The sequence below is a fragment of the Phoxinus phoxinus genome (assembly GCF_949152265.1).
Source record: "Phoxinus phoxinus genome assembly, chromosome: 11".
NCBI lineage: Eukaryota > Metazoa > Chordata > Actinopteri > Cypriniformes > Leuciscidae > Phoxinus > Phoxinus phoxinus.
This window is the reverse complement of record NC_136886.1, coordinates 25,964,632-25,992,005: the sequence shown is the minus strand read 5'-3', so window position 1 is coordinate 25,992,005 and position 27,374 is coordinate 25,964,632. Positions and strand designations below refer to the sequence as shown.

General features: G+C 38.1%; 1 protein-coding gene across 5 annotated transcripts in view; it reads right to left on the bottom strand.

Moving 5' to 3' along the window:
- agap1 (ArfGAP with GTPase domain, ankyrin repeat and PH domain 1) overlaps positions 1-27,374 on the bottom strand; it is a 175,592-nt gene that overhangs the window by 50,513 nt on the left and 97,705 nt on the right. For all 5 annotated transcript variants that reach the window (XM_079629328.1, XM_079629329.1, XM_079629330.1 and 2 more), the window contains 4 exons: positions 20,023-20,150; positions 19,256-19,411; positions 18,048-18,140; positions 2,158-2,262 (listed from right to left, as the gene is read on the bottom strand). In XM_079629328.1, coding sequence (XP_079485454.1) covers positions 2,158-2,262; positions 18,048-18,140; positions 19,256-19,411; positions 20,023-20,150 — 482 coding nt within the window. The remainder of the gene's footprint in view (positions 1-2,157; positions 2,263-18,047; positions 18,141-19,255; positions 19,412-20,022; positions 20,151-27,374) is intronic.

The following is a 27,374-nucleotide window of genomic DNA, read 5'->3' as shown; positions in this document are numbered from 1 at the left end:
AATGTTAACGGTTGGTGAAAAGACCATCATCTGGCCACTTCAGGGGCAGATGTGCATTTAAAATTGATGCCCTGCATATCAAACTGTACCGCGCTAATCCGCTAAAGCATAATCGCGTAATGTTTAACAAAACAGTGCAAGTTTAATCAACGCACAATAGTTATGTGCCAAAAAAAAAAGTTGTGGTTATAATGGATGTGAACATGGATGAGCTATTTGGGATATTTTTCCCCTCACTAATTAGGTTGCATCTATTGCCATCCACTTAATCAGCTGCATTAATGTGATTTCTTTTTCACATAGTTGAGCAATTAAGAGCCCTGATTGAGTTTCATCCTATTAGCCTCCGCAAACACTCTAATTGATGCCTGTGTAGCAGACACCTGCTGATGAGAGGAACCTGTTCACAGTCAAGAGGAGGAGGGGGACGTTATATGATGACGCACACTTCCTCTAATTCCCCCTGATGAGGTTGTTAATTAGGGAATTAATGCATGCGAGTTTAAATTATGTTCAGTGGATTTGACAAACTATTTTCTTTTCTTTTTTGTTATTTAAAAGTGTGCCCCCTTTGTACTCATCTAAAATCCATGGGCTCAGTATCTGAGATAATTGGAAATAAAGGAGGGGAATAAGATTTTTAAAAAAAGAAGTGTAAAATCTGTATCAGTGTGTCACAGGAGGGCATTTATGGCTGCCGTCGCATCATCCAAGTGGATGCTGCACATTGGTGGTGGTTGAGGAGATTCCCCCCTTCTATGTAAAAGCGCTTTGAGGTCTCAGATAAAGCGCTATATAAATGTAACGAATTAATTATTATTATTAACCCAGTCTGTTCTTAAGGGTTCGAATGACAGAAAAAAAAATCTATAAACAAATACTATAAATGTAATTAGCCATACTTATGCAAAGTTAGGATATAAAAGTAAATAGTTTTATAAACCTTTAAATATCCATATCCGTTGATAACTGTTTTTTTTTTACACAAGTTGTGACAACTCTAACAATGAACAAAACCTACCGGTAGTTTACATTAAAAGGTTACTTTACCAGAAAAAAATAATAATTTAGCATCCATTTACCATTTTCAAGCTTCAAAAGAGCAAATGAGGCATCATAAAAGTGGTTTGGATGGACAAAAATGAGGGGGGGGGGGGGGGGGGGGGGTAATGTGAGAAGATTAAAAATATTGTTACATGTGCTTCAAAGATAAACTAAAGTCTTACAGGTTCGTATTTTGTTTTTTAGCTTTCATAATGTGAGAAAGAACAGACACCATGCTCTTGCGATCTGCTAAAATATTATAGACCTGACACGTTATTTTATTATTTTGTCCAGATGCATAATTTTTTCCTCTCAAAATGACAAAGCATCTTAAATGACCAGTCAAACTTTTTAAAATTCAGTAGATGACAAAAAAGAAAACTGCTGCAGGGAGCATGAAACCATGAAAATGTATTTAAAAGATCCTGAAAACATTTTAAGGCCATTTGCGTTTACTTTTGTACAATAAACAATTTTGATACTGTGTCGGGTTGCCACTTGGATCATTCCAATGTTAAATATGGGTCCTGAAACACAATCCTTTAGCTGCCCAAGGAAAATTATTCTATAACATGCGACAGCTCACAAAAGTCTTTCTATCTATCTTCAATTGTACAAGAACTGACCTATGACTATATGCTATCCATGTCTTCATCCATCCATTCTATACAGTTTTTTTCCTTTGCATCTGTGATTTGTAGAATTACTCTGGGATTGGTTAGTGCTAACAATAAGGTCTGATTGCAGTCCCAAAAAAAAAAAAAACCCAGAGGAAAACAACCAATAAAAGACGGCCATTTCCATTGGTGTGTGGGCAAACAGGTCGTCAAAGCTGGTGATTATGACAAGCCATTACAGCGTTATATTACACATCAACTGCATCAGCCGTGTGCAAACAGATGAGCCAGTAATTAAGGACAAGATCGTGTCATCAGACACCATGCTTACTGAAGCGGACACGATAATCCGTTAAACGTCAGTGAAAAGGACATAAAAAAACAGGATGTTGCAGTGATGGGCGAACAGAGAACAATATTAAACAGGACAGGACCAATAGGATGAGGAGAAAGGCAGATACGATACAGGTGTACGTGTGTGTGTGTGTGTACTTACATGCAGACTGGGATGATACGTGAGGACTCCGTTGTCACAAAGCGTCACATATTTCTTCTTCCACTCTTTGTTCAGTGACTTGCCGCTTCTTTTCAACAACATGCCCTGAGAGACAAAAAAACAGAGATGCACAGTTAAACCTTCATTACCAAAAATAAACACTTGTTGAAGTATTCATTTCTTTCATACAATAAAACATATTTGTCTGAAAAATTGTTAATGAGTTGCAAGAGAGGGCTAAAACTGTCTGTGGTTCCTAAAAAAATCTCCCACTGATACAAAAAAACCACACACTCTGTTATATTGTACTCAAGTGGACGGACAGTTTATTTGCACACTTTGAGGAGAGAGAGAGAAAAAAGTGCACCGTGAGCTATATTCCCCTTGGAGTGTTAGCGAGCACATTAGCACTATGACACGAGCACTAACCTTCCTCTCCTACGCACATCAGTGGCGGCTGACTGCCCGTTTAAGGGTCCGGACGCCCACACCTCATTTCAGCCAAATTCATTAGGCAAGAAGGGAATAAAACTGTCCGTTGATTAGCAATTACGCTGCAGCGGCGGCGTGTCACTTCGCTGGACTTGTTAAACATTAACGTGCAGACAGGACGGATAATAATAGATTTCTTGCTCTGGCTGCCACGGAGCGTGCGACATCAGAGCCGACAAGTTTCTGTCACTCTCTGCCTATTTCACTTCTTGTTGTTTTTCTTTCAGTCACTCCACAGCCTGAATTTTCATAAAAAAATGCCACGATCCCTAACTGTCACACACCGTTAAACTGGCCTAATTATGTGGTAATTGGTATCCAAACACAGTCTGAAGGAAAAGAGAAAAAAACAGAAAAAAAACAGGATTCACTGAGGACTGACAGGAAAGTGTATTTGACAAATTTTGTTTCTGAAGCGGAAAATCTATAAATAATAAACTTACTTTGTCAATCTTCAAAATACATTGAGTATTTTGATTGATTTTTTTTGTACCTTTTAGCAGAGAATCAAATAATGGAAAAAAAAATTGTAATAAAAATATTACAAACAGATTATTTTTTTATTTAAAAACAATTATGAAAAAATTATTTAAAAAATATTTAAAAAAAATATTTAAAAAAAAATCCTAAATGAATGTTGTTGATCTTATTGTTAACAATTAATTTTTGCATACGTTTATTTATTTGACCTTGTAATTTCAAATTAAAACGTCAATGACAGGCTTCTCTCTGCCGGACTTCTCTATTACAATCACAGATCTGAGCCCATCCAATCAAACATTGACGGATTGAACCAAGGCCCTTGGGATTTGGGATCAAATAAAAAAATATCGCAAAATGTATTTCATTGTATTTTTATTTCACTTTTTATTTTGGGAAACTTTTACTTCATACTAAAGCATAATATCTTACTTTTTACAAGTTAATAAAAACATTATTTATTCATTCATAAACGTTATTTTGAACTGAAGGAATCGTCACCCGCTCAGAGATGCGATAGCGGTGTCCAATTTATGAATGAGCGGATTCTTTTTTTTAATGAACCTGTTAAATCTGTTTGCAAATCGCACTGAAGAATTCATTCGTGGATTGGACGATCCAATTGCATCTGTTCTTGAGTCAACAACTCAAATGATCCACTCAGAGCGAGTTTCCAGGTAACAGTTCACTGAATTCACAAGCCTGACTGAAAATGAGTGAAGAATGGAAGATCCTCAAAGCTTGTGTGCGTCAACCACGTCGTGTATGAATTTTATAATGTTATTGTCATCCAGCATTGGAGTCTGATGCCCTTCCCCCTTCACTACATAAGGAAAGCTGTGACAGTAAATTAAGTGCATCATGGGTATCTAAAGTGTTTTTCCTTTTTCTTTTTGGAATTTTCAATGTGAACACACACAATTTATACTACGAAACGGCACAGAATAGTGCACAAGTACCGGTATTCAAATTGGGACGCACCTTAAGCATTGTATTAAAAAATATAAACTTTACACTGCAATGGCAAAAGAGTAACATTTGGTTCTGATGGCACCTTGTTTACACTTGACACTGATAGAAATATAAAATTCCCAAATAGAAGCCTAAATTAAAAACAAAAAATGAACTTAAGGCATTATAAGGATGTTTAAGCATTCATAGAAATCCTAATGTGGTAAATCAGCAGTACATAGTCAATTTTTATTTTAAATTTGATGTTGTGGAACTGTTCTGAGATCAGCCTGGCCTTGGGTGACACATACGTTTGTTGTAAGATCATCTGGATTTAAGGTAATGAGGCCTGTGTCTGTTCTGAGATCAGTCGGGCCCTGGGTGATGAAGCTATGTGGGAGGATGTTCCCTTAGGTCAGTCCACATCTCTGTACACCCTAAACCCAGTGTTCAAAACAAGAGAAGAGCGCTTCCTGGGTAAAATAAAAACAGGCTCTCCTGCTGAGTAGTAAACACAAGTTGACGAGTTATAACAAGCTAGCGGCCCATCTGTCACATAGGGTGAATATCCATTACTTCATTAACTAAGACTGAGGTGTGTGTGTGTGTGTGTGTGTGTGTGTGTGTGTGTGTGTGTGTGTGTGTGTGTGTGTGTGTGTGTGTGTGTGTGTGTGTGTGTGTGCGTGGGTGGGTGTGGGTGTGTGCGCGCGCGCGCGCGCGTGTGTGTGTGTGTGTGAGGCTCAGGGGAAAAAAAGAGCAAGAATGAAAGAGGGGAAAAGAGGGAGAAAGAAAGGGACAGATTGAGAGAGAAACAAGATGATCTTTTAATGACGGTGTACGTGTGTGTGGTCTCTCCAGGCATGTTGTGTTGAGCAGGTAGCTCTTATGTCTTCTACCTCAGCCTGGCTTGGATCTAGGTATATTAATTTTGCACATCCATCGGGAAGGTGACAAGCGATCATTCAGCAGGAGAGGCTAATTGAACACCACGTCGCTTCTCTGATGGGAGTAATCGTTCATTATTTAAGGCTCGGGCCGGTGACACCCTGCTTGCACCTATTTTACCCTCCCCTGGTTGACAACCTGCAAGGTCTTGTAATGTTGCAAAACGAGGGCCAAAAAAATAAATCTCACGCAAGCATTTCCTACTCACTGCAAGCCAGCAACTGCAGCAACTGTCAACTCAAATTCGTTGTTAAATAATAAACAATTAAATGGTGGCTACAAATAAAAAAGAAACATACTCATGAGAAATTTATTCTAACATACATTAAATAATGAAGACAACAGTTTAAGAAAAAAATATACTGAATATGTAATATAGCGCATGTATTTAGCAAAATGCTCCTCTCTCTACAAATGTGTAGAGAAGTTTTCTTCACGCATTAACTGAAAACAGTATAGACTTAAAGATCTATTCATCAAACTGAAGATCAGAAAATTAATTTGGTCGAATTTTTTCAGTGACAAAATATGGATGGATGGGTGGATGGAATTAGACAGACAGACAGACAGATAGATACATATATAGATAAGTTGGTGGTCATAGATCTTTAAAAAAAAAAGCTTAAATAGTACATCAGTAAAGTTGTCTTTGTCAAGCCAAGAAAAGTCAGAAAATATATATTCCCATTCTTTTCCTGGAAGGAAAACAACCGGAACAGGGTGAGCGTCCATTACAAATAAACTTCACGAACAAACAAAAGCCTCTAATCTGTGCACTCTTCCATTAAAAGAAGCCGATGTGCTCTTATCAGTGTGTTATCCTCTTCTTTCAGCTCTTCTCATTTCTCCCATTCTTTGATAACAAAAGGAGAGGTTAACCGGGAGATGAATGCGGACTGTGGCATGGGTGTGGACAGAGTCAGTATGGTGGACAGGATCCGTCTCCTATGAGTCCGCTTCGGACAGCCGCTTAACAAAAGGCTTGGGTGTTTGCCCACACTGGCCTTATTGTTCTTGGGCGCTCCAGAGAGAAGGGCGCTAAATTAAGTGTGTCATCCCAACACTGGCTCGCCTCCGGCCCTGTCACTGTGACTGAATGTGTACGCGTGTGTGTGCGAGGGAAGTGGGGCCACGTGAGTGACACGGCGTGAAAGCTGGAGGTCTTATATCGCTGCGGCCATCTGATCTGGCCAGTGCAGGCAGTGAGAGGACACACCCCCCCAAAAGACATTTATCATTTAACGACAGGCACATTCTCTCTCGCTGACAAACACACCTGACTCAGGATAGAATTGGGAATACTTAATTAAATACTCATTAGTATAGAATTACCCATGTTCTCTAGCACAGTGATTCCCAAACCGGATGTATTTTGCTTTAAAGCTATAAAACAGAAATTACGACTTAAAGTCATGTGGTGCAACTAGCGTTCAGGGATATAGAGGACCCCTGAAGTCCTTTGTAATTGTGTCACGCCTCTTAAAATATCCAAATATGACTATGACAAAATAATGTTGATCGCACTGTAAAATGTCATATGGTAAAACTCAGAAGACATAACGACATTTAAGAGTAACTCTGATGATATGATATGAAATGATATTTGTTAGCTTAGAAATCTATAGACGCACCCTAGCGGCAGCAAAAAAAATTTGCAGCCAGTGTAGTCTAGCAACTCTCTGTTGGCTTGCGAGCCGGAAAAAACAAACTCTAGTCAGGCCAATCACATCGTGTATAGAGTCGGTGGGCGGGCTTAACATAATGACGGGCAGAGTTGCGCCGGTTCCGTGTGAATTCACTGCTACTTGAAAACATAGAATGGCTGCTGCTGCTGGCGAACAGCGGTCTTTCAAATCGGCTTTGGCCGCGACTCTGGAGGACTTGGAGTTAAGCTTTTCTTTGAGAAAAGAACAAAGAACGGCACTTAAGTCATTCTTAAAAAAGGAAGATGTGTTCGGAGTTTTGCCGACCGGATCTTTGCCGATCTGACTATGTCACCTTCTTCGTTGCTCTGGTTGGTTGTAGCACTATCCTATTGCGTGCAGAGGGAATTTGAAAGACAACCGTTTATCCCGCCCCTCGGACTGATGTGGGTCTGGCTTGCTAGGCTAGATATTTGTAAAATAAATAAATACTCTCTACCTTAAAATTCTTATCATTTACACTAGGTGACATTTTTAAGCATTTGTTGAGAAATGGTAAAAAGGTTTTCCAAATGCATATGAAACCAACAGGAATACAAAGATTATATATTTCTAGAAACCAGACACATACTTTTTTTGAAATATTTTTTTCTAGTTTGGTGTTAAAGCAAGTAACTGAAGAATTACAGATCAGATGAACTACGCCAAAATAGGTTGGAAATATGTCTATTCTGTATAGACAATACATTGAGTAGAAAAAATATTCTGAAACTTATACATGATCGAGTTTCTTGTCTTATAATGAAAATTAATGTTTTTAATAGTTGTTTTTCTTAAATCAATGTCTTCATAACTACACTCCTGTCCATCTTAAATACTCCAAGTTTGATCAACAGGAATCCAAGTTTGATCAACAGACAGTAAAGTCGGTATTGTGAGGTTCATTGCAGCTCTCAGCTTTAAACAATAACACGTCAAGGTCATCAAGGATCTTAATGAGTGGTTGAAACACTCCCTAGAAAGCTTAAACCAATCGAAGCCAGTGGATACTGGCAACAAGAGATTAGCCAAATCTAAACAGAGCACTGATTGATGTTTATGTATTTGGTTAAATTATTTTCAAGCTAAAATTATACAGGGAAAAGAAGAAAGAAAAAAAATCTAATTTGCGGGAGGTTAGTGTGCATGACAAAAATGCCATCTTGGCCAAAATGGCTCGGAGCAGCGACAACCTTTCCTTGGGAAATGATATTTTTCCAATCCCACAGAAGGCGGATCATGTCACACTCGTTAAAGGCTTGATAGCAGGTCTTTAATATTCACCGTCTTAATTAGGGCTGCAGTTAATTTCATTAAATTCTTTCGGTGCTAAATGAAGCAGATTATGAGACATCTTTTATTGCGAAGCGTGAAATTACAGCCTGCCCGCTGCCAATGGCAGGGCCAAGCTAATGAATTACAGGGTAAATAACACCCGAATTAACCATCCAATTTAACTCCTTACAAAGCACCCCTGCTCCGAGGGGGCAGAACTTCGTCAAACATGCACAGCTCACTGCTCATCTACGCACCAGAACATGCAATTACAACCATGATACTAATTTCCCTTTATGATGAGGAGAGACGTTTCAGTGCCATTGTATTTCTTAAAAGGAAATTTTAAGAGAGCAATGCACGGTAAAACGCAACGTGTGAAAAGTTTCACTGCACCACCAAACATGGAAAAAGGTCAAAATGTTTTTTAATCTTGAGCATTGGGAACACATCGGCTAGGATGACAAGCAGATACTGGTATTCAATAAAGCAGGCACTGTGGGAAAACAACTGTGATGGAAATTAAAGACAATAATAGGAGCTATAGCATATATATATATATATATATATATATATATATATATATATATATATATATATATATATATATATATATATATTTTTTTTTTTTTACCAAATGATTTACAACATGAAATACAAAGCAATCATTGTAGTCTGATTCTCAAACAAATTACTCTTATGAGCCAGTTCTTTTTAGTGAATCAAAACCATACAGGGTAGGGTGATCAGTGATGTGTCGAGCAGATTCTTTTAAATGAATAAAAAAAAAAAACATACAAAGTGACCATTGTTGTCCATTTCCTGAACAAATGACTAATGATAAATTTTTAGTTTTTTTTTGTTTTACCCTTACTGTAGCATTTTGTTGTAGGCCTACCTAGTTTGTTAGACTTAAATCAGTATAGTTCCTGGCTGGTGTGTAGTTAAAGACACACATTATGATGTTGTCAGCAGCATTTTATACAAATAAAATAACATTTTTGTGCAAAAGGAAAAACATGCTGTTTTCGTGCATGTATCTTTAAATGCAAATGCGCTGCTGCTCCCCACCCCGTTTTCCAGAAGAGGGCTGAGCCTACATAGCCTGGTTCTACCAGACTCTCGTAGATTTCATTTGTACAGAGAGTCTGGCCTCTCTCCATTGACAAGCGTTAACTTCCTTGTAGGCGGGTACTCTGTTGAAGTTTAAAACTATTGGATCAGCCCAGAGCCACTCAGGATCTGCCATAACCAATAGCTAACGTTTGGTCATGATGTATGTCATGCGCCTGAACCGGCCGTAAACGCGTATCCGAATGATCAGAGGATTGTGTTTAGAATAAGTTGTCTGTCAACGAGAGCAGCAGGTTTTATTCTTCGAATTTAAGAATTCACGGAACAATTACAAATTCTAAATGTATATTTGACAGTCACAGTGAATGTATTCAGTCAACTGTCGAAGCTGGGTCTAATCATTAACAATACGCCGCTGCGCTCGGTTCAGATCTGCCGCAAATGCTGTGTAGTGATCAGTGATCGCTCGCATCTTTCTCCGCTGCCATTACTGAACTACAACTCAAACTAACGCACGACATCAGCATCATCGTTCTCAGCCACTACCTCTGTTCGCTGATTGGACCGGTGAAATTTTGATTTCAGAAAACCAAAGAATACACCACAATCCCAGACCTAGTACTGAAGGAAAATGAAAATTGAGCGGAAGTACGTAGGAGGGCAGAGCCAGGCTAGAGCCTACAGCTCATGCCTCGGATACTCTGCCAAAAACTAAAACTTCTGTTTGGTTTTGATTATCATCTCTAACGTGGCCATACTCACGTGACATTGCAGTTCTTCATCATCATGAAAGTGTATTATCTGCATGTATTTTAAAGCCTTTTCAGTCTAAACTTCTAATTTATGGTTTTCTGAGTGGACACCAGAAGCACACGCACAGAGAGCTGCCAGACGGCGCGTCCCGTGAGTCTTAAACTAAGTTCTCTTTCATGCGTTTCATCTCTTGCACTTAAACGGTCAAATACACACAAGATTATGTCCAAAACACACAAAGTTCACAAAAAAACAGTCTGCGAATGTAAATAGCAAAGAAGAAATCGCATGTGTATATTAGATTTGTGTATTAAAGTGAAAGCAGCGTAGTATACAGTGCCTACTGCTATATATGCTGTTAATATTTTATAGAACAACAAAAGAAAAACCAAAAAACTCACTGGTCTTAATTGAATAACATAACTAGCTTTAATAAGAATACATTTCTTACTTGAATGCTGCTGTTAAATGCTCTGGCGAGGAGATGAACAGATAGACTGTGATTAATAGGGCGGAGTCTGTCAGCAGTCGTGGGCGGGGCCTGTACAATGTGATGTCACATTGCACAGAAACAGCAAATGGCCTGTTCTGAGAGACTGCTTATGATTTATGAGAATTAAAAAGAGTGGGTGGATTTTTACCATTATAGGGTGGTTGTGTACACACACACTGCAGACACACATTTATGTTCAAAATGTAAAAGTGAATTGTGTATAATAGGTCCCCTTTAAATCATTGAAACATCTGTTTAAACCGTTTTAAATGTATCTGAATTATCAATTGTTTTTCAAATATTTTTTACCTCGCAAGAATAATTATACAAAACTGGAATCATTCAGATGAATCAGAAACAATTTTTAAAAATGGTTTACGATTCCCAATCCTATGCAATCAAATTTAACACCACAGACCTATAGGTACATTGACACGAGGATGAGGAAGACATAAGTCTTACTGCATCAATCTAGAGCCTACTCTAGAGCCACTTCTGAAAATTAATTTGTATTAAAGCTTGTCAAAATGCCTTTCCGAACAGTTAACAAAGATGTGTGTGTGCACGGTAATCGGCTAATTAAGAACGTGGAACAGATGTCGACACACTCCGGGCTGCACAGGGTCAGTAAACAAAGCTGGCGATCATTAGAGTAACATTAGTTTCTGAACAAAGCCATAAACAACTCTATCAAACAAAACTATGTTTTACAGACAATCCAAAAACCTCGCCAAGTTTCAGCATAATAATTGCAGTTCAGCGTGACCTCTGACAAATTTAAATGAGCCATTTAAAAAAATAGAAAGAAATAAAAAAACACTAAAAGCCATTAAAAAATGACCACCAGTCAAAACAAACACCATAATATAGTCATAATATATAATAGATGTCAAAACAACCGGGATCTCTGAGGTGATTGGACAAACAGTCGTATTAATAACAAGGCAGAGGGTCAAAGGAGGCTGTGATTGGCAGATGCGAGAGCTGTCATGGCAAATTCAGGTGACACGTCTGACCTCACCACACCCACTCTGAGGGCTCAGAGAGGCCAGTTTGAAGCCCTCCACAGGGAGACGGCGCTGGAAACGCTCCTCTTTAGCCGTCTAATTGCTGGAGAGTGCGAGCCCACCCCAGCCTCATTACGCTCCACCAAGCCGTCTGCGTGTTTTAATGAGGAGCATGTTCTAATGAAGGCGTTTTTACAAAGGTTTTATTGTAGCTGAGAGCCATGTTGAGAGCGTAACCTTCAGCTCAGGAGTCAGGACAATAACCTTCGTAATGAGATCACAGCGAATGGCAAATAAACTGCGACAAGGTCTAAGAGAGAATAAAACTACCTAAAGCATGTGCACATACACAGTAAAAAAACAAAAAAAAACACTACTGAATGAGTTCACACCAGTTTTGTGTCTTTGTGTTTGTGCAATTCTGTAAATAAGAGGAAGAATTACGCGTCAACGTTAAACACAGAAATCAACCAAGCCTTTTTGTTGCTCTTTGCATCTATGGTTAAATAAAGATCCTTCAATATCCATGGAACATTTCCAAAGCACAAAAGGTTCATTATAGTGGAGAAAAGGTTCTTCAGATTTCTTTTAAGGCAGGGGTGTCCAAATCTGCTCCTGGACGGCCACTGTCCTGTTCCTTTAACTTCAACTTGCCTTGAAGTTTCTAGAATACCTAGTAAGACCTTGAATAGCTGGTTCAGGTGTTTAATTTGGGGTGGAGCTAAACTCTACAGGACAGTGGCCTTCCAGGAGCAGGATGGGCACCCCTGTTTTCAGGCAAGATAGGATAAAAAAATAGGACATGATTAAATGCTCAAAAAACATTATTTTTCATTTACTGTACATTGCAGTACCTGTCTGAAGCACGCTGGTTTCTACAAAGGCCCTCCTTCCAAAAAACTCTGAGTGCTCAGATTGGCCAAACACCTCAAGCGTTCATCTTTCAAGGCTTTAAACAATTACAAACCCAGTTAATAATGTCAACGGTATTAATGTATCAGTTCGAGCCCAAGTCAGATGCTGAAAATGTGGATTAGAACCAACTTTTCAAGCAAGACTTCAGCAGAATATTTGGTAAGAAGTCGGTTGTATAGCCAGCCGTGTACTCTCCCAGGTTCAATAATAAGCTGTCCTCTTTAAAATACGCTGTACACAAGCAAACTTTTGGGTTGTACCGCTCAGGAACAGCATTATAAATAAATCTTAACCACTGATTCCTAGCAAATAAGTTGCATCCAAACACACAGCGCCTCCACAAACAAGACGACAAGACAACAATTCACTGAAGTCTCGTCTTCTTTCTTTGCTTATGCCTTTAGACGGGCATTATTCTAATATTTCACATTGTGACGTAGACACTTGAGGAAGCAATATCTGGACTTCTATCAAGGCGTTTTTAAGCAGGTCTGGATCAGTGGTCTCTGTTAGAGAGAATAAATCCCTTTGTGGGAGACTGAGCTTTGCAACTTTGCAGATCTTATGCATGCACAAAATTATACATTATAGCACTAAAGGAAAAGGAAAACATTAAAAAGCAACATATGACCCCTTTAAGAATTGCAAAAAAATTATTTGTATTTTAAGTTTTCTGAAATATTATGATTCAATATGCAAATGATGCATTATCTAATTAAATATGCACTAATGTGAACATTGAGAACAGAAATCTGAATATTGGATAAAGCCCAGTAAAAATAAATCGTTTCATTTTGTAGACTCAAAGGTTGTTACAGAGGGGATGTTGGATATCTATTTCAATTATAAATCAGAAAAATACGGTCAACAGCCAGAAAAAGTTAAAAGATTAAAATAAATATAATGTCTAAAAGCAGGCAAATGACACATGAACAAACCCCTCTGTAAAATCTACAGAATATATAGAATTGTACATTATAGAATTTCTATAGCCCGGATATTTAAAACTGTACGGTTTGGTGTATGCAAGTGCCACTGAAGTGGAGATTATCTGGGAACTGCAAGGATATATGTTGTATTTGAAATCTACAGAAGTAAAATAGATAAAGTGCAATAAATTAACACAAGGTTATTTTGTATGTTTTCTTTCCAATAAACAACACGTTATGAAAAGCCAACTGGACAAGCATTTAAAAATTCACCAACAAATGTTTTGGGGAATCCAAAAAGGTTTTCTCTATGGCATCACTGCGAAAACCCCCTTTTGGAAACTTACATTTTTTTTGAGAGTGTAAGCATCAAAAGCAATCGATTTAGTTCAGGACTCATCTTTGTGTGAGTAACTCACTAACAATTACGGCCATACCTTCAAGGAACAGCTGAACCATAAATCTAATACACTCAGACATCTGCCAAAGAGATTACAAGTTGACGTCCCTCATCAACATCCGGCGACGATGTGCAGCTGAGAGCCAGCACACAAAAGTTCATGCCAGAGATTGATGCCGTGCCGTGAAGTGAGCGATTTCTGGTGAAATCTATAAAAATCACATTCCTGGACCGAAAGAGGTCACTGAAGAGGTGTTAATGCGAGGCAGGTAGACTCGGGAAGCACACGCTAATTGGAGAGCAGGTCTAACGCCCAGCAGCCTGCAGTGGCTAGTGAGAGGCGAGGAGGAAGATCGAGAGAGACGCGAGCATGTAAGAGGAAAGACCACAGGGAATTATCAAATCAATTAACATCCAATTCCCAAACGAAGCTCTGCCCCGTGCCTCTGAGCGCAAACTGCTCGGCTGCGTTATCATCTGTGAGGGGACGCTTTCGTACTGTTGGTGAAATACTCATCGCCTGAACGTAGCGCCCAATTAGATGGGAAATGCCACAGCAGCAGATGCAGTCACTGATCTGATGTGGGCTTGTCTGCAGTGTTTGTCTCTCTATGAGTCTCTTTCTGAGGAGATTCGAAGATGTCACGGGTCAAACGAACATTATAAATTAAACTAAGTTTGATTAAAGGACCAATGGGCAGTGCCACATAGACTGGGCGTCCATAGAAGTCTGCAGGATCTGAACATGCATCTATCAACTTCTGCAGCATCTAGTGCTGCACAATTAATTCAAGTATAATCACAATTGTGAAATGACTTGATATGATTATTGAAACTTATTATTGAAGTCTTTATTCAATTTTTCCACCAATTAAATTCTCATTTATTTGTATAGCGCTTTTGACAATACATATTGTTTCAAAGCAGCTTCACAGAAAACGCATGTCGACATTACAATTTAGAGTGATCTGTTATCAGAGGTGACGGTGTCCAAGTTATGCATTTCAGAAATGTACATAGACAAATTACACAGTTAGCTAATAATGTATGTATTTAAGGCAGAAATAAAATACATATTTACATACAACCAAAATGTAATTGTAACACTATCATTTTACTAACATTAAAATTTTTACATTTTATACAACCATAGAAATATGTCTTTCATAATAATAAATATTATAATAACAGCTATTATTAAGGAAATAAGAACTATAATTAACTTGTCAAAAAGGAAATAATATTATTCAACTACTACTACAACAATTATTATTAAAATAAAAATAAATGTATTTAGCAATATAATAATGTATAATTTTAATTATAACTATTGTTGTACTATAAAACAAATACCTAAAGTTCAATATAATAAGACATATTTTTCAAATAATATGTATATTATTATGTCTATTTTTATCATTAGAGTTATTAAAATATATATTAATACTAATATTTTGTGTATATATATATATATATATATATATATATATATATATATATAAAATCAATATATATATTTTGTTTTCTAAAATGTGCAGTCCTGTTTAAATCGTTTACTCCACAAATGTTGCCCCAAAATCAGCATAGAAAATGCAAAACAGTGCCTTTGAGCCAGCCAGTGGGATTCAATAAGGACTAACATGAAGCTGTGAGCGAGAGGACAGCAGGGAGAACTGAAACACTGAGCACTGCAGAGGCTGGGGAGCTCTGATTGATCTCCTCATGAGATGAGGGACACGGCCAGCACTGGAGCCTCTGATCAGCACAAGAGTGTGTGCGTAAGTGTGGGTGTGTGTGTAAGTGTGGGGCAGGCTCTGTCTGACACCAAGGAAATTAATCCCTCATTTATGTACCTGCAGTGTCAAGAGGCTGAGAGATGCTTTAGAGATATGGCTCTGCGCCAGGCCACCCGTGAGACTCTCTATCCGCTAATGCCTCACTATACTGCAGGCTCTCTAATACATGTAACATTTAAATAAAACTTTTCTTTCAGTACCTATAAAACAAGAGCACATAATGAGGATTCCCTATTATAATTCAACAAGACTTGGACTCCCTCCATTGAAAGTCTATTCACCCAAAACTCAGATGCTTCAAAACGTTCATTAAGAGATTGTAAAAGAAATCCATATAAAAACAAGTGTTTTAATCTAAGTTTAATGAAGATGTACAGATTTAATTTAGGCGTTTATTCATAAATAAACATTGATCACACCAGTATGTTTGAGCTTCCGCAAGACCCAATACGGTTTGTTCTCACGTGTCAAGCAGGGTTGAGCTTCCGTTTACCATTTTTGAGTGCTCTATGTTTGCTAATCAATGTTTATATTCAATCTGTTCATCATATAAGCCGATTGTGTGTCTTCAGAAGACTCAATTCCGCTTGATTCATATGAATCTATTTTACATTCTTTTTGTGAACGTTTCGAATCGTCAGAAGTTTTTGGTGAATAGACTTTCAATGGAGGGACAGAAATCATTTAGATTTCATTAAGAATATCTTCATTTGTGTTTTGAAGATGAACAAAAGTCTTATGGAACGACGCAAGACTGAATTGCATCATTTACGGCGCGAATGACGTGCTATAATGTCATAACGCGGTTGTTCTACATGCTGGGGAACAGCAGCCACCCCTCTCTCTTGAGAACACGCGTTATCGTCTTGATTGCTCTTGGCATCGCACATACAAATGATCCCAGCGCAAGCCCAGTCGGAAGAGAGTGAGATTATAGTCAGAACCCTGTACTGCTCTCTTCTCCGCACAGCTGCCTGCTATAGCTCAGCCTTCCCATCTGCCACTAGTGCAGCGCCCTGCTCTCAGCACCGCTGTAGCCGGGCCAGCCTCATTTCTTCTTCATTAACCGCCACTGACTTTAACAGGATTTATGCAAATAGAGCCGCAGGAGGTGAGAGATCACTGCTGGCAGCATTAGCACTCGCTTGTGTGCCTCCAAAAAGAAGTACCTCCAAAGTCCCTTTAAGGCAATTCGCTCAGCGGCCATCTAGGTAACGCTTCTGGGCAGCTATTTTACATCTAGGTAATGTCTGAATTAAAGTATTAATTTCTTCTTCTTTTTTTAATCCTATTGCATGAGGGTCCTCTATATAATATATAGTTATTTACTGAATATCCCACCACTTAACATGTGCCAGATACATCTTTTTCAATTTTACGAGCAGTTTTTTTAAGTATGTTTTTTGTAAGAAATAATAATAAAACATTATGCCAAACTACTTAATTTTTTTTCAAGAATTACATTCCTTTAATGATTATTTTCTTATTCATTTTGATATCAGAACAGATATATCATCCTGACATTTTTGCTAAAAAATATTTAAATAAATGTTAATAAAAATAAAAATAAATCATAGAATCATCGAAGAGTTCAAGTGATTGCATGTATAACTTGCATTTTAATGTATTTTAATGTATGGGGAAAAAAATCTGATCATTGATCCATAGCTCATTTTTCGACATTCGCATTATGATTGTCCTAAGCAGGATTTTAGTATTTCAATGCCACACATGTCAGCGAAGACGCAATGTATTCTCCTATGTGTAATTTGCAGAAAAGAGGGGCCGATTACAGCGCCGCTTCATTGCCCAGGAGTCTTGTGCAAATGTCCTTGCCTCCTATGGAGCCTCTCAATGCGAACCCAGCGGGTTCTGAACGCAACCCACACATCCAAAAGGTCTGCAGCTTCGCTCTTGAACGCCAGCTGCGCTGTACGGAGGACGGCGGAAGCTCTGCTCCACTGTGGCGCGCTAATAAACACAGATCTCACTTAAAGGCAGCTTTAATCAGAGATGCAATTTGTTCATTAGAAAATTACAAACAAGGCCACGGCGCTGACATGAGAGGGCACGATTAGTGCCGCTAATTACCTGATTCTTTCACTCCAGCTGAGATGCGCAGAGGATGATCTCGCCCCCCCACCCCCACGCTAGCTAGCGTTTTTCTTTACTCTCTCACTACACACCCTTGTTTGTGACAAATTAAGGCCAAGTCAAACTATCTCTCCCACTGTGTAGAGGAGGGGGGGGGTCGTCTTCACATCACATCCTGCTTCTCACACCAACCCCCCCAAACACACCACTTGTCGGGGAGGGCTGATGGGAAAGATGGACCCATATGCAGATTGGTAGACTGCACTTCATTAGGCTCCTCTTAGCTTTTTTCTATCCCCAAGCTTGACAGGGGAAAAGAAGGTGGAAGAGTGAGATGGTGTAGGGGTTTTGGCTGTGGAGGGGGGGGGTATAGTGCATTGAGGAGAGAAAAATCCCTTCCCACATCTTATCCTAATGATCTCATTTCAGCACACGGGAGAGCCTGGCTCTAATTGATGTCAAGTGCGTGCTTTCACTGTTAATCAAGAAGATGGCATCAAACGGGCTTCTCGCGGGTCTGAGTACTGATCTGAGGCCCCTTCGTCCACAATACGCCACTGTTGGACTCCAATTATACCAGCCCAGACGGCCGGCCAGACCCTACCTGTTTAATTGGGATAGCGCGGCCACTTCCAATGCTGTCTGCGCGGCCATCCATCCCTTTCTTCTCCCTGTCTGGTTCGCTTCCCTTCCGAGACTGTGGGGGAGAAGACATCATTTTAGTCAAAGGCGAGATCGCTGCTAATTGAGCCTTACTTCAGACCAGATCCAGTTTGGAGTGCAGGGCACACTCTTGACTTCAAAAGTCAAGGGGGTGTGGGAGGGGTCAACTTGACCTTGACGTGACCCCACCCCCCCCAACTTCTTGAAAGCAAGACATGTAGTACATGTGCAGGACGTACACTACTAAAGAGCTTACAAGACCGGAAGAATGGCTATCCATTTAAAGGGGTTACTGATCATATAAAATGTGTGTGTGTGTGTGTATATATATATATATATATATATATATTTAGGGCTGTCAAAAGATTAATCACGATTAATCGCATTCAAAATAAAAGTTTGTGTTTACATAATATATGTGTGTGTACTGTGTATAATTATTATGTATATATAAATACACACACATTCATGTATATATTTAAGCAATATTTGCATTTATATACTGTATATACTTTGATATTATTTATATTATATATAAATATTTTATATATAAATATTTAAAAAAATTCTTAAATATATACATGCTTGTGTGTAGTGTATTTATATATACATAATAATTATACAACTTTTATTTTGAATGCGATTAATCGCGATTAAACTTTTGACAGCCCCAATATATATATATATTCAAAGTTTGACGTTGGTAAGATTTTGTAATATGTTTGAAAGTCGTCTCACCAGAACATGCTCACCATCGTCATTATTCTTACTTATTATTATTAACGCTTAAAACAGTTGTGTTACTTAATATTTTGTGTAAATGTGATTCTTTTTTGTGAGGATTCTTTGATGAAACAGAAATAATTTGCGACATTAAAGCATCCTTGCTGAAGTATTAAATTCTTTGAAACTTACTGAGCCCAATCATTTGAACAGAATTGTACATACAAATAAATATATTAATAAAACAATGAAAAAAATATAAAAATGTATCAATTATATTTATTTTTGTTGATGTTGTATTCACTTTATTTAAATGCAATTAAATGAACTGCTGTTATTGTAGTTTTGTCATTTTACTTATAAAGTTAAGAAACGAATTAACAATTATAAATCACGCCATTATGTCTAATAGGAGAGCAGACTGACCGTAAAGAGGTTGGAGCGTCGCTTGGACTGTTTGCGGACGGGTGTAGGGGTGTTGGCAGTTTGGGGTACATCGATACGCAGTTCCTTCTGACTGGTACTGGGAGTGGAGGGAACGGAAGAAGAGTAATCGCTCAAACTGCCTCCACCATTACTGGTCTGTAACACACACAGAGCGAGAATGACTTAGCAAGAAAAGCAAGAAAATAATCTTGTGTTACAAAGAAACACCATAGGCCTCCTTTTTTCTGAGCTTCACCTAAGCCTCTCTAAGCTTGGCTGCGCATACACAGGCTCACTTGTACACTGCTAATGAGAAGTCAATGAGGACTGAGCCATGCGGAAGAGGATTACTGTCAGCAGGGCGATAAAACAGATAAAGAAACAGTGAATTTGCCTTGGATTATTCAGAAGACGAGACTTCAATTGACGAGTAAAATTTGAGTCTTAAATTTAACAATTTTACATGTATTTTACATGTTTGAGTGTTTGACAAGATACAATAAAAGGTTTTTTTTTTTTTTTTTTTTACACCAGACTGGTTTTGCATGGAAACCAATTGGGTCAATTTGACTCCAACACAAATGTTGAAACACAAGTTGACCAGCCTTTCCAAAAGACATCCAAACCCTTTGAATGCACACTCATAACCCTAAATAATAAGAAAAAAGAAATCGTTCACAACATTTCAATAAATAATTGAACAAATGTTTCAAATCGAACAGGTCACAACCCAACCCAACAGGAAGGGTTAAGTGTGTGAGACTCACCTGACTGATATGCACTGCAGACACAGGCGCTGCGCAGACTGAGGAGTGGCTTGGAGAATTGGGCAGTGACTTACAGGGTCCGATTGAGAGTTGTTGCTTCTTCCGGGATGCAACTATTTTCTGAGCCACTGAAAATACAAAGAAATGGAAAAGGTCAGAGGGAGTTTTTGCATTATGGAGAAGGACCAACAACAAGTGTGCAGAGAACACAACGCTAGATTCGTTTGTAGTTAGATGGGTAAAGTGGTCTACTTTATTACCCCTGTGTGTGTGTGTGTGCGTGTGTGTGTGTGTGTGCGTGTGTGTGTGTGCGTGTGTGTGTGTGTGTGTGTGTGTGGAGAATCGCCAACCCAGGCCGCTCCTAATTTGCCCATCACTCTCCTCCACAGGCAAGCACTCGCCCCGCACTCAAAGCCTCCAAGGCCTATTATTTCAACATTTCCCCTCCCTCGGCCATTTCTCTTTTCCCCCCGATGCTCTGCCCGTGCCAGGAAAAGGGCGGTGTCAGTCAATCGCTCGCCTCTGTCCCTATCGATCGGTTGACGGCCCCTGTGGCAATCTGCGCTCGGCCCACGGAGAAATATTCTACCGCTTCCTCATCTCGCGGCTAACGACATTGATCCCATCATGTGGAGAGAAGCTTACGGAGAACCGCTCATTCTTTAACCCATTAATCCCGTAAAACAGACACACGCCGAGGAAAGAAGTGTAGAGAGTGGCTTTTTATTCCCTCTCAGAACTTAACAGTAACTCTTAAGTTGTGAACTGTCAATGCAAAAATGAAATCCTCTGATTAAACACTCATCCGAACATAATAGCGATTCGATTCATTTTCCCTCGAGCACAAAACACTCGCCCTCTAGTGTTCAGAAACTTCCTCAATCCCTGAAACTGAGGTGGCTCTCAGGAGGCAGGAGGGAGTTAACGGTCCAAGTGCCCAGAACTCAATTACTCCACTTCCCAATAAATAGGGCCGGCTCTCATTCCGCTGTAAATGAAGTCATTGTTTTAATTGGACCTATTAAACGTCTGAGTTTTAATTATGATTCCGTCATAAACATTTACCTTCAGGTGAGAGATCAGATCACTGTCCAAGGGCAAACGGCATGCTACTCTGCTAAAAAATTCTCTCAACGCAATAGTCTCATGCTCTCCCTGTCCCATCTGCCGCTCCGAGAGAAAAGCTGTGCAGCTGTGTTTATTTAGACTCGTCGTGACACGCTACCACGCTAATCGGCTAATTATAATCATAAACGAGCAGCTCCTCTCATTTCAACAAATGAGAGGAAAGAGAAGCCGCAGCGGCACTATTGTGACAAACTGTTATAAACATCCACAATAAAGCAAAGGAAAAATCCTCGTGTCTCGTGTCCATGTTGATTTTATATGGTTTTTAAAAACCTAGAATTTTTCAAGGAAAGTAATTACATTAATACTGTAATGTTCACCTTGTATGCGTGTGCGCATCTTAACTCTTTCCCCGCCAGAAGTTTCCTAAAAAATTTCCAGCCAGCACCAGCATTTTTTATAATTTTCACAAAACTTTCATGGCCCAAAGAATATTTTGTTTTATTATATCTGAACATACAATATATCAAAAGAAAGAACAGAGCTTTAAAAAAATAAAATTGTAATCTAGCTTCATGCATACTTTTTTTTATCAACACTTGAATGTGGGTAAGTTTCATAAAAAATTAAAAATAAAAGCAAAATGTTGAACCAAAAGCTGAGAAAAATCATGTTCCAGATCGGACTCAGAACGATGGTCAAAACAGACTGTAGATCACGTCCATCAACACACCCAAAGCTTGCACAGTCCTATAACTCTTCATGGCTTCGACATTTCAATCGCCAACATTTGGCAGTTTTTATTTATATGCTATTTAATGTTTGATGATTGCTTGATGCTTATTGCTTGTTTGCCTGCGTTTTGATGCGAAGATGAAGATGTGTAATAGTCCCCTCAAAGGTAAAACAAAACGCCCGAAAAATTCCGTCAATGGCGGGGAAAAGTTGCGCCATAAATGACAGAGAATTCCGTCAATGGCGGGGAAAGCGTTACAAATATATTTTTGAATACCGGTAATAATTTTCAAGGTAAAAAGCATTTCAAACACAATAAATTTATAATTACATAATATCTAATTTCTTTTTTCTTTGTCATATCTGATATTTTAACAGGCTAATTTACTTTTTTGAGGGTCTGCAGGGGTTATTTTTTTTGTGTTCACCTGTTTTATGTTTGATTTTGGTATTATACATATATATATATATATATATTAGTTATAGAGTGAAAACATTTTCAAACTATTTTTTACTTTCATTCTTTTAATGAGGCTTTTTCTTCTTGATATGACAGTTGATATGACACTGACATTTTTATTTTATGCACGTCAAAAAATGAGAAATGAAAAACACGCTCATTATAAAAAGTGTATTCAAGTCATTGTGTGCACGCGTTATATAAACAGATAGGAATTTAAATTAATAGATTTGTACAAAAAAAATAGAGCATTATGTCATTGACCCTTATGTTAACAGCAATGCAGCTCCCAAACCCGCAGTGGCCTCCATGAAAACACTTAACTCTGTTATCACCCCGAATCTTCTAGAGAGCTTTATAATGACCATTCATAATAAGTCAAGCCATTTAAGTATTATTGGACAATAGCACTGCAGGAGCATGGAGGTGGTGAGAGATATATGTCCACAGATCCCTCTCCAGACACCCCTGCTGTATTTTACTTTAAGTGTTAAGAGCAGTTATGATAAGACTGGGTTAAATATTTAAACTGCACAGCTAATACAATTTAACTTTGACTATCAATCTTGGCTCCCCTGTGAGAGGCAGCCATTTATCCTGCCGGAAACATTTCCCGTTTGATCAGATTTATGGCAGGAGGTCTGAGAAGCAGAAGCAAAGCCATCATAGAATAGGACCATTCACTCCACTGGAGCTTCTCTTCTCTTCAGATTTTAGATGATTGTGCCTTCTATTAAAGCCAATAAGAATATTCGCGGCTATACAATACATTGAGGACATTTGTCAGTAGTTATTTATACACCTGCACACTTATAAAACACTGCTATTGCTTTTGCAAATCCTGTTAGAATACATTTCTGCCGCAATTGGGACAAAGTGCACACAATAGTCAGGTTACTTCCACACATGTATAATGGCAGTAGGTGGCGACAAGTGACTAAAATGTATTTGTCAATGAATCATTCATGCAGTAATGAAACAAGTGAAGTCTTTATGAGTGAGTCATTGAATTATTCATTCAAACTTTTTTATTTTTTATTAACTCAAATTAAATAAATATTTTTTAATAGATTTCTGTTTAGTTGCCTTTCCAGAATCCTGATCTCTATTTTAAACGAAAAAATCATGATTCTCATTTGTGACCCTGGACCACAAAACATTCACATGGGTAAATTTTTTTGAATAAATGAATAAATAAGCTTTACATTGATGTATAGTTTGTTAGGAAAGGACAATATTTGGCCGAGATAATGTCCCGAAAATCTAAGAATCCGAGGGTGAAAAAAAATCTAAACATTGAGAAAATCGCTTTTAAAGTTGTCCATTTATGTTCGCTATTGTGCTGCATTCACTCACAAAAACAAATGTTTTATATATTTACGGTAGGAAATTTACTAAATATCTTCATGGAACATGATCTTTAATTAATCTCCTAATGATTTTTGGCATAAAAGAATATACCCATACAATGTTGGCTGTTGGCACAAATATACCCGTGCTACTTGTGACTGGTTTTGTGATCCAGGGTCACATTTTATTCAGAATCGTGCAGCTCTACTATTAATCCACAATCATTATCTTGCTCTAATTTATTATCATGTTGCGGTGTTTATTCATTCACTCAATTACACTACCTTGAGGTCAACAGATCAGAGAACCCTGCTGAACAAAGACCTGGACCCCCGACTCCGCAACACAGGTTGTGACCTCTCTTCTAAACGCTGAGCTGATACAACAGACTGACCTTTATCCTCGACCCCCAGAGAGAAATGAGCAAAGATGAAGAGAGACCACAACGTGCAAAGGGAGAATGGACTGAACAGGTAAGTCAGACTAAATAAAGACAGGGTATGATTATCAGGCTGCTGTCAGAGCGGTTAGTAGCAGTGTGCTATAAATATTAGCTAATGAGCTGGAGGAGAGCAGGGCAGATGAACCACCCGCCAGGAATCTTGTATAAAGGTCCAAGAGCTCCTGCACTTACTGTTCAGTAATTAGACCTGCTATACAAGACAAAATACACACTCGAGTAAACACAGACTCGCATCCACACAAAACCCCAACCGTTTACGTGCCGCATGCAGGGAATTAAGCCACAGGTGTAACAGTGATAGTTATGACACGCTGACAGCTTTTTTCACTCTCTATCCATCACAAATGTACACAGCTAAACTGATCTGATTGGACAGCTGTGAGTCCTGACTGGGTCCTGACGTAGATACGAGAGAACTGTGGAGTTTTCTCTCCCCAAATGAAGACTGTTCTGAGCAATGTGATAAAATACAGTAAATATGACAGAAAAAAAATTGACCATCCCAGTGCAATAACCCAGACAAAAACAAAGATACATACATACATATATATATATATATATATATAGCTAGCTAAAGTACCGTGAACTAAGAATGAACAACATCGCATTTATTATTCTACACTTCTGCTCAAACGTTTGGGATCAGTAAGTTCTCAAATCATTTATACTTTATTATTATTATTATTAATGCAAATAATTAAGGACACATTAAAATGATCAAAAGTAACACAAAAATTCTATTTACAATAAACAATGTTCCTTTGAACTTTCTTTTCATCAAAGAATAAAACAAATTAAGAAGTAGCCTATCACAGTTTCCACAAATATATTAAGCAGCACAACTGTTTTGAACATTGTTAATACGATAAGATTCTTGAGCAGCAAATCAGCATTTTATGATTTCTGAAGGGTCACGTCACCATCACACTGAAAACTGGAGTAATGATGCTGAAAATACTTTCATTTTGAATTGTAATAACATTTCACAATATTACTGTTCTGCTGTATTGTTGATCAAATAAATGTACGTTTGATGAGACTACTTAGAAAAACATTTAAAAAAAACTTTGACCCCAAGATTTTGAACTGTATTGCATGTTAATAAATACATTATAGTTCATTCAACATTAAAAATGTATGATATATATATTAGTATATGAAGAAATTAACAGTAATCTAGATTAATACAGGCTAGTTTGTGTTACCTAACTAAGGTTAATGAAATTAACGTTATTGTAAAGTAATGGCAGACTAGAGCCAGAACCCCTGGTTCTCAAAACCACTAGGTCACATGTTGTGAAGTAGTTGTCGATCCACAGAATCCCAAGACTGACAGTAGCAGATTAATTGTATGGATGAAGTTATCAAAATAAACAAATCAAGTTAATTTAAGCACTTAAGTCAGCAAAAATTGATTGCAGCCTCGACCCAATGTGTAAGAGTTAAAGAGAGCTTGCATGTTAAAAAAAATAAGCACAACAATTGAAACTAATGATATTTTGGACATTTATAATCATAATGTTATTGTCTGTCTATTTGTTATTGCACATTTCAGTTTTAATACACTAATCAAATAAAAATAAACTACTGATAATATATTCTACAAATAACCCACATGTGCCATCATGGTCCTCAACACTTTTGATGACAATTTTAAAACAGCAACAACAACTTAACTAATAACTCCAATACAAAATATATGACATTAACAATGAAAGTAATGGTCAAACCACAGGGGCCTATGGAAGAGATGGAGATATAAATAGTGAGAATGAAAAAGAAAGGAGGAAGTGCACAGCAGATCTCGTTAGCTGTTAGCGTACGCTAACAAAGCTCTACATCCTCACTCTGACAATGTGACAAGCCAGCGCGCGCGGGGAGGCATGGGGGGGGGGGGGGGGTAATTAGGATAATTAAATTAGCACGCTGATGGACGCAGGCTGGGGAACTGTCAGGACCCCTCTCCTCTACCCAAGTACCACAGACAAACACATACACACACTCTGTAGGCGTAGAAATACGCACGCACCCACGTCCAGCTGCACGCTCAGAACCGTGGATTCGATTTAAACAGTGGGTCATATAGGAAAGCACAACAACAAAAAACTACTACTCGGGTAAACCCTCAGCTGACCCTGACTGAATAAATTGCCTCACTTTATTTCTCCACTGGCCATCTCGTAAACACTTTGTTACATAAATCTAATGCCGATAACTAGTGCACCAATTATTTTTAATGGTTAATGTTCTTGTTATTTGCGTGTTGGCATCTCTATGATTCTGGGAAAGCAATGCAACTCGCTCGCCTGCATTATTTGATTTATGGCAATTCAGGTCATTATATTACTGCATGCTCAACCAAAGACAATTATCATTTATTAGAGGCAAAAGGCCATGAGGAGCTTGAGCCCTGTTCTTAAACATGAACAAACTTGTATATATAGACTTTTGTCCCATTAGGAATTATGAATTTCGAGTGAGTAATAATGGATTGTGACAGAAAGTAACCCAAGGTGATCAAACAAGCATAAAACTGCAGTGCAAATCAATGGGCATAATGCTTCTTTATAAAAAAAAATTATATAAAAAGAAAACTGTACTTGCATTAATACTCCGCTGAATCTCTCAAATCAATCGAGAAAACGAACAAAGCAGAACTGCTTCAAGAAAAGTTGACCTGGTACAATAGTGTATCACAATATTTATTTCACGTTGAACAATGACATAAGTCTGAAAATATATATTTTACTTTTCATTTTATATGATGATGATAATAAGAAGAAAGAAGAATAATAGGCACACCTTTTGATAAAGCAGATATGTTAAATGTTATGTTGTATTATATCAACCAATATTATATTACAATACATTATATTAAACTGTATTTTAACAAAGTCAGACAGTATACTTTTCTCTCTCTCATTAAATAGCAGAATGACACACACACACAAATATACATTGTTCCAGTGTGATATGATTATGGAGTCAAACTGACTTAAGTTCCATTCATACTGTTTCTAATTTGAGATTATCTTAAATATCAACAGCTATTGTCCAGTTCCCTCACAGAAACATACAGAGCCTGTAAATATGCAGTGAGCCAATGATTAAAACTCTTTAATTATTATCACATGAGTAGTAATGACAAAAATAGGCCCAAATCAGGCAAACAAAATGGGAATGAGTGGCACACACACACACACACACACACACCTCTGGGTAGTTGCTATGCAATCAATGCAACACAAAACATTAAAATAATCATTTTGGTACTCA